The sequence below is a fragment of the Triturus cristatus genome, chromosome 3_1, assembly GCF_964204655.1.
Source record: "Triturus cristatus chromosome 3_1, aTriCri1.1, whole genome shotgun sequence".
Lineage (NCBI taxonomy): Eukaryota > Metazoa > Chordata > Amphibia > Caudata > Salamandridae > Triturus > Triturus cristatus.
In genome coordinates this window covers 528,119,752-528,132,739 of record NC_140583.1, presented here as the reverse complement: position 1 = coordinate 528,132,739, position 12,988 = coordinate 528,119,752, and the positions used below count along the sequence as shown (strand labels likewise).

Sequence of the window (12,988 nt, the reverse complement as noted above, 5' to 3'; positions counted from 1 at the left end):
TTGGTGTCGAAAGTTTCGGCTCCGAAGATTTAGCGTTATGCACAGGTGGCATGGAAACCAGAAGGCGTTTGGATTTCGATGCCTAAGGTTTCGGGTCGGCACCGGTGTGGGGACGAGTAGAGCCTGAGCCAGAAGTCTGTTTATGTTTCAACCCCAAACTCGAAGGCGGGGCCCTTGAAACCTTTACTCGGTGCCGACCTTGGCCCGAAGGCAGAGGAGGGACTGGGGCTTTTTTATGTAGGAGAAGGTAGGGGAAGGAAGTCTCTTTACTCACGATCCGTTGTGCCGGTGTGAGGTCTTCGGCATCAGAGTCTGCTTCAGGCACGGAGATGTGCTCCTCCTCGTATTCGGCTTCCTGCGCGTGGGATTCTTCAAGTTCAGAGTCTTCTCCAACGAGATCCGGTGCGGAGCCGCTTTGTTGGTGCATTTCGTGACATCAAGCCCGACGGTCACGGAGCATCTTCTTCGATCGAAACGACCGACAGGCGTCGCAGTCCTTCTCGTTGTGTCCTGGGGATACGTACATTTTGCCCACTTTGGCAAGACGGTGCCTGAAAACTTAGCGTGACATCCTGGGCAGAACTTGAATGGAGTCAGTTCCATCGACTGCTACCGGCACAGGTAGGCCCAACGGCCTTCCACGAATCTTCGGATCAAAGGTTTTAGAGTGTAAACGATACGCGGAGAATGGGAAACGCGATCGATAAACAATACCGTAGAGGGTAGTGGAATGCGCATCGAAGGGGCCCCGAAGAACAGTGTCGAACCAGAGCGCAACAATTCACACCCGAACCCGATGGTGGAAAAAAACACAATCCAACAATGGAGTCGATGCCCATGCGCACTATCAGCGAAAGGAGGAGACACCTACCTCGTGACTGGAAAGACTTCTTCAAAGTAAAACTAATGGCAAAAATCCGAACCCAACACTAGATGGCGATCTATGCACAGCATATGATCTACAGCTCATATGCCTCGAACATGTGTTATGAAGTTATTAACTACTCTTAATTTTTGGAACAATATTAATACGAAATACATTGAGTTTTATCTCTAATAAGGTTCTTTGTTGTATGTATGGTGGTTATCGAGCAGTGGAACTACAAGGTAGTGCACTATTTCGCAACACTGACTACATCAGCCCCAGATCAGTCATTCAAGGGTCAGCACTGCTCTGTTCTCTTGTGTGCGACACCCTCTGTTTACGTGAGCCCAGCAGGGGAGCTTGGACGCAGAGGTGTTTTGACTGGCGGGTCAAAGAGTTTGGAGGCTCTCATGGTTCTTAGTGCACCTACAGAAGAGGAAAAAGAAGCACAGCAGGGCACTCCCAGTGTGGAGCTGGCCTCTCTTGTAGTCTATTGCTGTGCAGGTAAGTTTTGGAGATGTCGGTGTCTGGCTACGGTACCTCAGGTATTGCTCCTGGGGGCCTTCTGTCTCCAAACTGGTAGGGAGACAGATCTGACCTCAAGCAGCATAAATAACTTTCCTGGTGGTGCTGCTCCCTCAAGGGGATCTGGGGGGTTGGCAGAAAGGGGATACTGGGCAGCTGCCGTCAGTGCTTGCTGGTCCCGGAGAGTGGCTCCTTCACTCCAAAGGAGATGTTGCTGGGTCAAGGTAGTGCCGGGCAGCCTTCCAAGGGTTTGGGGAGGCTGTTCCGCTTCTGGACAAGTCAGCGTCGGTGATTGTTGGGAGGATAGCAGTCAGGCAGGGTTTTGCGCCAAGGTTGATGCTGGTCCACAGTTCTCATGTCTTCAGCTCATCTTGGTCCTTTTTTTACAGGCAGACAAATCTGAGTTCCTGGTGTAATGGGGCCACCTAAATACTAAATTTAGGGGCATTAAGAGGAGTGAAGGGTAGTTGCCAATGGGGTGAATACCCTTGGGGGTCACTAAACCCCCTATATGACCACTTCTTGTTCCAGAGTTCCTAATTCCACCAAAAATAAGATGGTGGAACCCTTCTTTAAAGGAGCACATCAGGTTGCCCACCCTAAGGATATGACTAGCCTGGAGGTGCAACACAGCTAATTTCCCTCCTGTTCTGGTGCCAAATGGGCTTGATCGCAGAGTGTGGTATCTCCCAGGTGAAGGGGAACAACGGGTCTGATGTCAAAGGTGGCAGGAGCTTTGAAGTCCCTGGCCTTGATATGCTCAATCACCAACCATCCTACTAGTGGAGATGTAAACACCTTCCTCTGGACCAGGCATTGTTTCTGACCTCAGCGAGCGTGAGCTCTCACCTGCAGGGGGTTTGAAACGTATCTATGGTGGCACGCTGGACGAAACCAGTCACATAGCACACTGTCTGGTCTGGTAGGTTTTTCAGGGGGCACCTCAAAGGTATCCTCTGGGTGCATGTAATAATAAATCTAGTACTGGCAACAGTATAGATTTATTAAAACAAGGTGTCCGATACCAAACACCATAGGTTTCAGTAAAGCAATCATGTAGCTGGGATACTCGTAATGGCCAGTGCCCAGTACATATACTTAAGATGGCTTCCCTGTTCACTTGTACCATCTAGAAATCGAACTTAACAGCATATAGGCATAGCTGCTCATGCAGCTACGCTCTCACATGTAATATAATGCACCCTGCCTTAGTGCTACAAGGCCTAAAGTAGGGATGTCTAACACATATTACATGCAGTGACTTTGGAACAGCACACAGTGAGTGTGCCAGGTCGTGTTATCACTCATGGTTTGCACCATATTAGGGTTGCATAATACATGCTACAGCCCTTAGGGGCCCTATTTAATACCCATGCCGTAGGTACCAGGAGCACCACTTATAGGGGAGCTAAAGCGTGCCAAATGTATCACAATTAGACCATTTTACCTTGTCTTTAGGGAAAGAGCACTGGGGCCTGGTTAACAGTGACCCAGTGCACAACGGTCGAAAAACATCAGTACCAGTGGCAAAAAGTGAAGCTGACCAAAAGGTGCACTTTTCAAGTCAAGTCAAGTCAAGAAGTGCTTTATTCGAGTGTTACTCATAAAAGCAAACATACAAACATATAATAAAAAACAATTAAATCTGAGATGTCATATTGACATACGCACATTTCTAAAAAAATACAAATTATTTTCAGAAAAGAAATATACATAATCACAGGAATAAAATTCATTAATATTGATAATGCAATTAAGTACCGTTTATAAAATCTTTGTACTAATAAAAGAACCGTTTAGAATTTCATTTCACAGGTGTAAAGTTCATTGATGTTGATGATACAATTAAGTATAATTTGTAAAATCTTTATACTAAAAAAAGAATCGTTTAAATTTTTTTCAGATGACACGATAAATTACACTGAACAGAGAATAGACAGTACTCTAGCAGTCTCAGAGCGTTCTAGGCAGAGAGTAGTCACCGGACTAGCAATCCCACCCCAGATACTTAGCGGTGGCAATTATAATCCAAGTTAAAGTAGTCGATCTAACTATGCGCAAAGCCACCATACTACTTTTAGTACCCAGGTTCCTACACATAGGTGCCAACCAAACACGCCTTGGAGTAGAGTATGGTTTGCAGGAGAACAAAAAATGTCCAAGTGTTTCATTACCTTCCTCACAAGCTGGGCATGTAGCAGGGCCTCCTTCCCTCCACTTAGATGTTAGGTTACGAAGAGGAAGAGAGCCCGCCCTTAGTTGAAAAAGTAGTTTCCTATCCAAAGGTTTGGATATGTAATCCCAATACAGTTCATACATGGGGTACAGTTTAACCTCAAGAAAACTAGCAGTCATGGACCCACAGTTGATACTGAGCAAACTTTTATTAGCAACATTTTCCCAAAAAATATTTTTTAGGGTTGTCTTATTAGGGAATAATGCCCCAGCTGGGTCGGACCATAGTGCATTCAGGCCTAGTTCAGATAGTGCAAGTTTTAATAATTTGAACCATCTAATTCTATTAAAGCAATCTGCTTTAATAACGTCAGTGAACCCGGCCGCATAGTGAGTGAGCTCAGGTGTGGTCCATAACCTACGCCAATATAAAATTGGTCGTAGTTTGCCAATTTCCGAGATTTCTTTCCTGCCAAGCTCGTATCTCAGAGGCAATAACGGACTACTCTGTGGAGTACCCGTTAGTTTCCTAAAAAATTTGTTCTCTGAGGTTTGTAACTCCTGTAGGTTTTCAACAATGTGCCAATGCTGTTCGAAGATTTTCAAACAATTTTGGCCACAGATTAATTGCCCCTGCTTTCCAGGCATATCGAGCACATGCCTTAGCCACTAGGACCCAGCGGGCCGAGGTGTAGAGACAAAGTTGATGTATTGAGATTTGAGAACCAATTTCCACAACGCCTTTTTCATCTTGGACCACCAAAAGATGTTGTTAGACTGGGGCTGGGCCTTATTTCTGTTGACAAGCTCGCAGCACCCTGACCAATCTTGTACTGAATCCAAATTTGGATTAACTGTAGTTGTGCAACTACCTGAAGGTTTTGTGTGTGCTCCGGTCAAGTGCCAAGTCAACCAACTTTCCCTAGTACAATGGCATAGCTGCCATTTTGAACTCCACAGGGTGCTCAGAGTTTTTGTTCCAATCCTGAAAGCATGTCTGCAAGACAGCACAGCTAGTAAAGGAGAAGCTGCAAGACTACAATATTGTTCACTTGAGAATCCAATCAGCAATGAGCTTTCCTGTGTAAAACCATTACTTGAACCAAATAAATCCAGAACTTAATGGAGCACTGTATACAAGATTCATACTAGGCACACTGCCAGTTAGATATTACATTCACACTAGGATTACTTAAGCTAGGAGATCACCCGCCTACAGTTGTGGGTGGGACAGTGGGATGCGGGATGAGCGTGTTTAGAATCTAAAACTCTTAATATTTCTCTCTTTGTTTACACTGCAGATTAGGAGACATTATCTATGGCTCTTTTCACTGGTAACATCAGGCATTACAAGGATGCTGTGACCCTCTGCATGCGCACTGAAACTGTTGTCATTTTTAATCAGGAATCTTCAAATATGTATGCGGTTTGGAAGGTCACCAGGCTGCTTTTAACAAACAAATGTATTAATTATGGTTTATGCCTAAAGTTAATCTGTTTGTTCACTCACCTTTTAGCACCTCATGAGCCATCTGCACAAGCTATTAGCACGTCTTGCACTTTTGATTACTTATTTTAAACAGTACCCTTATTAGGTAAGGTATCTTTGAAAGTACCATTAGTATTAGTCTTTTGTTACGATTATTAGAGCTAAGCGTTCTTTATCGGCTGGCTGTTCACAGCTTCAGCACTTTTTGTGATTTGTTTGAATGGTTGTGGGTACAGGAAAGTCTAATGGTGGCTTAGTAATTTTGATGATGCAAAACACTTTTAGGTTATTTATTGGATTAATTTATATATTATGCTTTTGGCGTTGCATAAGTTTGTGCGGTATATTATATAGCTTACATCTGTAGGCTGAAACAAAGTTGACTTATTTTTCTTTACCAATAATATGTGTGGGCCTCCAGTGTGCTCTACACTTGCACTTGCAATTCACACGTTAGAGTGTCGCAATGCATTTCTCAGACTGTACACACACTTTTTATTCAGTGAAAGACAGCCTTCGTTTCAATTGTAAGCAACCGAAAACGTGTCTATGCCAGGTGGCACTGTGAAGGACAACGTTCCATTTGCTAATGAACTTGGATGCCTGGCTACACGAGGACTGTCAAAGTCTCAGACGTTTAAAGGAATGCAGGGATTTGATTACATTTCATAAGATCAGCTGCAAATAAAATGCTGACTCCGGTTATTTTTTTATTTTTTTTAACGCCAGACAGATTCTGTTTTGTTCGCCGTGGACTGAGTATAATAGTTTTTGGGGGGGAGTTACATCGATGACATCATTGTGTTATAGAAAGGATAGGTTGATCAATTACATGAATATTATAGATCTATCAATGATTCTCCTTTCATTAACAAACAATTAATTTAATTAAGGAAAACATTGGTTCCTTCGACTTACAATTTTATGTAAAAATTGGTGTGGTACAGAGCACAATGTTTAGAAAAACAACTGCGTGCAATAGTATTCTGAATGCTTCCAGCGTCCCTTCAAAATTTGTCAACAATATGCCATATGGAATGGTCCCTATAAGACGGACCTGCAACGAGCAGAGCAGGTTTGAGGCCAACATAGAGTGTCAAGAGCAGATTCATGAATAGAGGCTAGGACGAGAGAACACTGAAAGAAGCCGAGACAAAAATACATAAGATCATTAAAGAGGACACTCTGAAAAAGGAGGAAGGTAGCAGGAATGTAAAGCTTGGAGTGACAGCCTTCATTAGTAAACACACTATGTGTAGTGATAAAACGTACAAAATTCTCAATTACTATTGGCACCTTTTATTAGAAGTCTCTAGTTTAAATGACCTCTAGGAACCCCCAAAGTGACCTTTAGGAGGAGTGGGTGCCCAAAGAACCTACTCTGTCCTAGATATGTGTCCCCCACACAAGGACATGATATTTGGATGTGTCAAACAATAATGGGGAGAGAGCGAGAAAAGGAGGGGGAGCCGTCCCTATCCCCTGTAAGAATCATATTTGGATGCCATAAAAACCTTCGGGCTTTTTTTACATGCAATAATTGTAATGTGTGTGAACTGGGTAAGAACAAGACCAACAGTTTAGGTATAATATATTCCAAAAGTTACGAAATAAGACATTTTATCAATTGTAATACCCGTTTTGTCATATAGGTCATTGGTTGTGACTAACGTTTTATATGTGGGGAACATGCGCTTAACATTGAAATTGCGCATCCAGAAACACTCTAGTGCATTAAAAAATGATGATACAAAATACCCCATGACAGAGCATTATAATGCAAAACATCGAGATAGTCCAAGATGGGATTGACCCTATACTGTTGAACATACGTGTCAATGACAGGAAATATTTCCTGAAAACAGACAGAGGCAAAATGGATCTGCTGTTTCAGAGCCACAGAATTGTGCCTTGACAAAGTGAATTTAATCTTTTTTGTGACCAACGATGAAGGAGATGGTGAATTCTGCTGTACAGAAGTCATAATAAGGATTTTCACATATAGGGGATGAAATTGATAACGGACGACGATATTGATGATAGTGTATTCAGTGTGAATTTCACTCTCCACTGAAAAGCTAGTGCATATGTGAACGGATCATCTGTTTTAAGGGAATAATTAAATTGTCAGTGATATTGGCTGAACTGTGGTCATAATGAGGATGATAACTGGTAAATAACCAATTAGGCCTCTTTCTTCTTTAAAAGATGGCACGTATGGGAGCGTTTCATTTGTCACATAAAAAAATAAGAATGTTCGAATGAAGACACTTTTGATAAACACGGATATATGATTGATTTTTTTCTCCACTATGAGACAACACCTATGATGGTGTATTCAGTGTGATATTTACTCCTCACCAAAAAGATGGCGCTTCTATGCGTACCATTTGTTATATGGCAAAAACAAAACATGTTGGTGACATAGGTTGAATTGTGCATATTATTTATTATGTGGATACACAAAAACTTTTTGGAGAAATGGGCTGGATGGTGGATTACTATGAGGATAACAAATAGAACAATGAAATTAGTTTTCTTCCCCTTTACAGGTGGTGCCTATGGGTGCACAATATTGGTCATGCTGGAAGGCTTGGGTGAGGACCTATCATCATTGGTTTGTTTCTTCTGAGTCTTTGAATTGAAGGACGTGTTTACTGGGGTGTTAACATAAATATAAAAGACTATCTTTCTTCTTGACTATATTATTGGGAGGATAGGGTATTCGTATAAATGTGTTTCTCTTTTTTTCCTATTTCAAAATGGCAATCATGTTGGAATTGTATTCTATGAATAAATTAGAAGGTTGTAACCGCATAGGTGTTTCCCATTACTGAGGGGGTAACAAAGTATATAAGGAGGATACTTGGTAATGAGACTTCTTTTGCTAGTTGAAATGCCTGTTACAAAGTGGTACACTGATTCAGGTACATGCCTCACATTGTGATGGAGGGGTTCTGTTATTTGAGTTTGACATTGTTGTTCGTTATTTTTGATGTAGCATTATGTTCAATTATGATTGTTTTGGTTAGTAACTCATTTTGTTAATATTAGGGGTAGGATATACTTCTCTAAAGTGATGTAGGTAACACTGGGTACTGATTATGCTGCCGGAAACAATGGTTGCTATTTTGATTATGCAATGTACTGACCATAATGACTCGTGAATGGTTGCCCCTTTGTGTCACAATTGGTCTTAAAAATATATGACTATCATATAACCTGACAGGACTTCATGTTTTGTTCGTTTGTTATTGGGTTTATTCAAGACCTTATTTTGTAGTAAATCAAATCAATTTTCTTTTTAACTATTAATACACAGTGTGGGTTATGTGGTGTTGGGGTATCAATAGCAAAATTTTGTTGTTTTTAATGTGTATATATGTTTGTGATGTTTCTTGTGATAGATTATATTATATATACATATATATAAATATATACGCAGTTTTATACTGTATTGCAACCCTGAAGAAGTTTGTTGTTGGAACAAAACGCGTTGGCTAATTTAATAGATATAAAATGAAAGCGGTTTGGAGCCAATAAAACGGATAAAAGAATCTTTGAATTTTTTACTTTTTTCATACGGGTGCATGGTCAAATGTGTAATTCTGATTTATTTTTGTATTTACTTGTCTAACAATTACCGGTTATTCGGCACTAATTAAATGATGGTATCTTTGCTATTCACTTTTTAAACTTGTGGCTTCTTATAATAAAGATTCAGAACACCATTGTTGTGATAGTCCTGTCATGACCAGGTTGGTGGCCCCACCTAAACAAATCGTCCTTCTATGGTCTCCGAATGGTCAGAAGCGGGCGTCATGCCGACCTGTCCCAGTAATTTAGCCCAGGAGTAGACCAGTGCCACTATTGCCTGTTTTCCCCACTCTGCGAGCTTAATGACTATCACCATTGTTCTCATGGCTAAGACAAAACATTCACATGTAAAGCCCTTTGGCTTGAATCAAAGAGGTGATCTTAAAGCAAAGACCTGGTACTTCCAATTCACTCAGTGGGAAAGACATACAAAGAAGGATAAGGGCGAGATAGGCTACCCAGCGTTGCATATGTTTAGGGTTTTAATTATTTATTAAAATAGATCAAATGTGATCTATTCCTTTTATGGGTTGGAAAGCAAATGTTAAGGTCAAAACAAGAAACACACAGATGGTGCACAAGCAGCCCAGATTCTAAAACCTTGCACTAAGACAATTGCACATGCTGGAATTTTACTTCTGCAAGTTTGAGTGCGCGCACACACATGCACATGTAATGGCCTATTGCTCCAAGCACTAAACAAGTTGCAATTAATGTAGTATAAAATTGTCAGGGTTACTGTCAATTGACAAACGGGAAATAAATATGGTGTTCTTTATGAAACTTCAGTTGCCAGTTATTGATGGTCTTAACCACTATGTGCAGCGCTATAAAAAAAAATCCAGACGGTATTTAAGATCTGAAAAAAGCAAACCTACTAGTTGTCGTAGCTGTCAACAAGCAATGCTGTGGAGAACTAAGTCTGTCTAGTCAAGACAGATTCTCTGAAATGTCCGTCACAGAACTAAGCAATGAACCTGACCACTTACAGTTAAGAAAAAAAGAAAACATTCACCTCAGTGAACGTGAAGGGTTTAGAACACTGTGGCGAGTGGCACTAAGGAGGCATCAGACTAAATGTTCCTAAAAACACTCTCACACAACATGAAACAAAAGGTATTGTGGTTGTACGATTTGATGCACGAGGGAACCCAAACACACATGGGGCTGCTAAATAACAATCTATACATAAATTGAGGAATAGTTTGAGTTTATATGCATCTCTGAAACATTCAAATCCTAAAATCACTACTTTGTTTTTTCAAAAACCAATGAGAAATCCAATTTGTAAATGTGACCTTGAATACGACAGGTGTGAAATGTGATCAATATTCTAAATGTAACTTGGAAAAGTATGTTTGGTACCTGTAAAACTGAAAACATCGTCATCACCCAGGGAACTCTGCTGTGCATAACTTTTACTTGAAGAGGACACATTTCTGCGGCCAAAAGGTGATTCACACTCTTGGTGCTCTGTTCCGATTTGGTCTTTAACTGAATTTTTGACAATATCAAAGTGACTGAAACATGGCACCTCTTCTGTAGATTTTTCTGGAGATAGGAATTCATATCTACGTTTTCTAGATTTCATTCCATAGGCTGAGATGGAAGTGCTTTCTTCCGCTTTAAAGTCCCAATCTGCGACAGGAGACTGGTCTGGAAGCTGGGATACACCATCTAATTCAAATTCCCCCAGTCCCGCTTTCTTGCTGCTGGGTCCCGAAACAGAAGTTTCGTTCACGTTTTCAGTTAGAGACACTGTGTTAATACAATCTTGATTTTTTTCATTCTTCACACTAGCATTAGAGCAAATGACTGCAGCTTTCTTTCGTCTGGGCCAGTTCTTTATTGTGTCTGTAGCTTTTTCTTTATGCTTTGGGGATGGGGTCCAAGGAACACCCACATCTGTACAACATGGAGAGGTGGTGTTAGACGTGCCTCTTGTTGGCGTGTACGATTGACATATGTATGTCTGTATTCCACTCTTGCCAGGTGTGTTGTAAGAGGAACGACAAAAAGATGGAGAGACACAGACTGATTCTACCTTGTTTGCATGCCTTCCACACCAGGGGCTATTGGGCTCACTGAAAGGACTTTCATCGCCTATTTGTTTGTGGGATACAGTACTAGTTTTCTTCTGCAATAGCCGAATGTCTGGACTTGAGCAAGAGTCTGTTCTTTTGATTCTAAGTTTTGGTAAGCCAGAGGCTTGCATTTCTAATTCAACTTCATAGGTTGGAGTGCCGGCAGGGACAAGCTTCTTCTGACTTTTAGGAGTGGAAAAGCTGGAAGGAATTTCTTGTGTTCCAAGGAGTGCTGCAGCTTCTCTTTGCTTCCTGTTAGGGGTACAACGGAGCTCATAAGAAGGTGTTGAAACTAAGTCTCCATGCTTTCCTGTAATCTCTGGTTTAGCCGGCAATGGCTTCTGAGCATCAGCATATGAAGGCTTTCGAGTAACTAGGAGTTTCATTTTCAGCCCTGACCCTTCTGTTGGCAGAACCTTAGCCTCTGCGATATCAATACTTTCGTCCATTTGAGAACTAGATGTAAGAGAGTCAGATGCACTTGAAATGGTTAAAGAAGACGAGTCTAGTCTTTCACAGACAACACGAACTTCTGATGTTAGCTGGCTATTTATGGAACAATTTAGCAAAGAGATACCACTGTTAAGTACTTTGACATTTTTTCTTGGTGATATATGACTGGCCTTCATCACTTTGTCTGAAGGTGACAACGCTTGTGATGACTCCTTTTTTGGAACAAAAACACTTTTATCATCATCAGAAGCTCTTGTATCTTTCATAGTCATGAAATTATGAGGAGATAAAGTACTCCCTTCGCATTCAATACCTTTTTTTCTAGTAGAACAATTATCTACTTTAGAAGGAGATTTATATGTGGCCTCAAATTTTGTTGGAGTTTGAAGTCCACATATAACTCTAGACGTGGAGTCTGAAGCAAGAGTAGAAGTTGGAAGCTTTAAACTGCTCGACAACTTAGCAGAAGGTGAACTGAGTGAAGACGACGATCGCAATGAGGACTTTAATGGTGATGAAAATGGCGGGACTAGCTGTGTAGAGGGCGTTTCAGAGACATCCATATTGAGTTTACCGGGTGTTATTAAAAGTGATGGGGAAACCATCCCACAGTTTAAGTGCAAGGCTTTGCTTGGAGTACTGGACACCAGTTTGTTAGTTGTAGCATCACGGTTCTTTTGGGGAGTGCACAGCTCCTGCATATGGACATCCCAAACTTTAAAAGGAGATTTTTCAGGCGTATCCGAGGCTGGCAATGTTTCAGGCTTTTGAGGGCTTTTCAAAACATTCTTTTTTGGGCTATAAACATTTTGCACATTTGTTTCCACAATTTTAACTGGGTATTTGGCCAATTTCAGAGATTGTGAGCGAGTAGGACTACAGAAGGCTGACACTTTCTGGGATGCAGCCATGTGGCTTTTGCTTGGGGTACAGAAACCATGCAGCTTCGTTTCTACAAAGTCAGCAGGACATGTTGGCAAGTGTGCATCTTTTTCTACTTTGGTACCTGAGGCGCTTATCTGTTTCAGTTTCTGATGAGTTAAATCAGGGTTCTTCTTGGGAGTGCAAAGATCTTGCATGTTTGTTAGAAGAACTTTCGGTGAGAGCGTTTCCAAAAGCAAAGTGTTTTTTAAAGATGCACTTGAGGTGGACAGGGTCTCTAATGTGTGAGGGATTCGCAAAGTACATTTTCTTGGAGTACACTGGTCTTGTGTCTTAGATTGCAAAACATCAACTGGAGAGGTTGAGGTTTTCAAGGACTCCGTGATCGCAGGATCAGTTGAAGCTAAATGTGTTTCTGTCTTTTGAGGGGTTCTCATGGATTTTTTGCTTGGAGTATGTAAACCTTGAACACTTCTGTCTTCTATTTTGGTTGCAGACTGTTTTATCTGAGATGCTCTATTCTTCGATTTAGGAGTACTTTCCGCAGATAAAGCTTTTCTAGATGCTCTAAAAGGACTTGTAACAGCAACTTCATCAGTGTTTTTAAAAGGAGAGCAATCAATCAATGCACCGCTGCGCTTTTGAGTGGTTTTTTGTACTAAAGGTTCGCTTTTACACTCTCCATGCGTAGGTGAGAAATACTTTTCCAAGCTTTTAACTGACTTTGACTGTGCACTCGCTACATTTTCCATCTTTCTTGGTGTCCTGCAGTCAGTGAGAAGTACAGAAGGAGATTTCCAAATAATTTGATTTGAGATAACTGGGTTCATCGGTTCCTCTGATGATTTGCTGGAAATCTGCAAACAAAGTTAAACATGTTAATACACATATAAGTTTAACTTCATTTGGAAACTACTA

General features: G+C 41.2%; 1 protein-coding gene across 2 annotated transcripts in view; it reads right to left on the bottom strand.

The window, feature by feature from the left end:
* Nucleotides 1-12,988, bottom strand: part of TICRR (TOPBP1 interacting checkpoint and replication regulator) — a 586,714-nt gene that overhangs the window by 133,768 nt on the left and 439,958 nt on the right. For both annotated transcript variants that reach the window (XM_085644448.1, XM_085644450.1), the window contains exon 20: nt 10,017-12,927. In XM_085644448.1, coding sequence (XP_085500574.1) covers nt 10,017-12,927 — 2,911 coding nt within the window. The remainder of the gene's footprint in view (nt 1-10,016; nt 12,928-12,988) is intronic.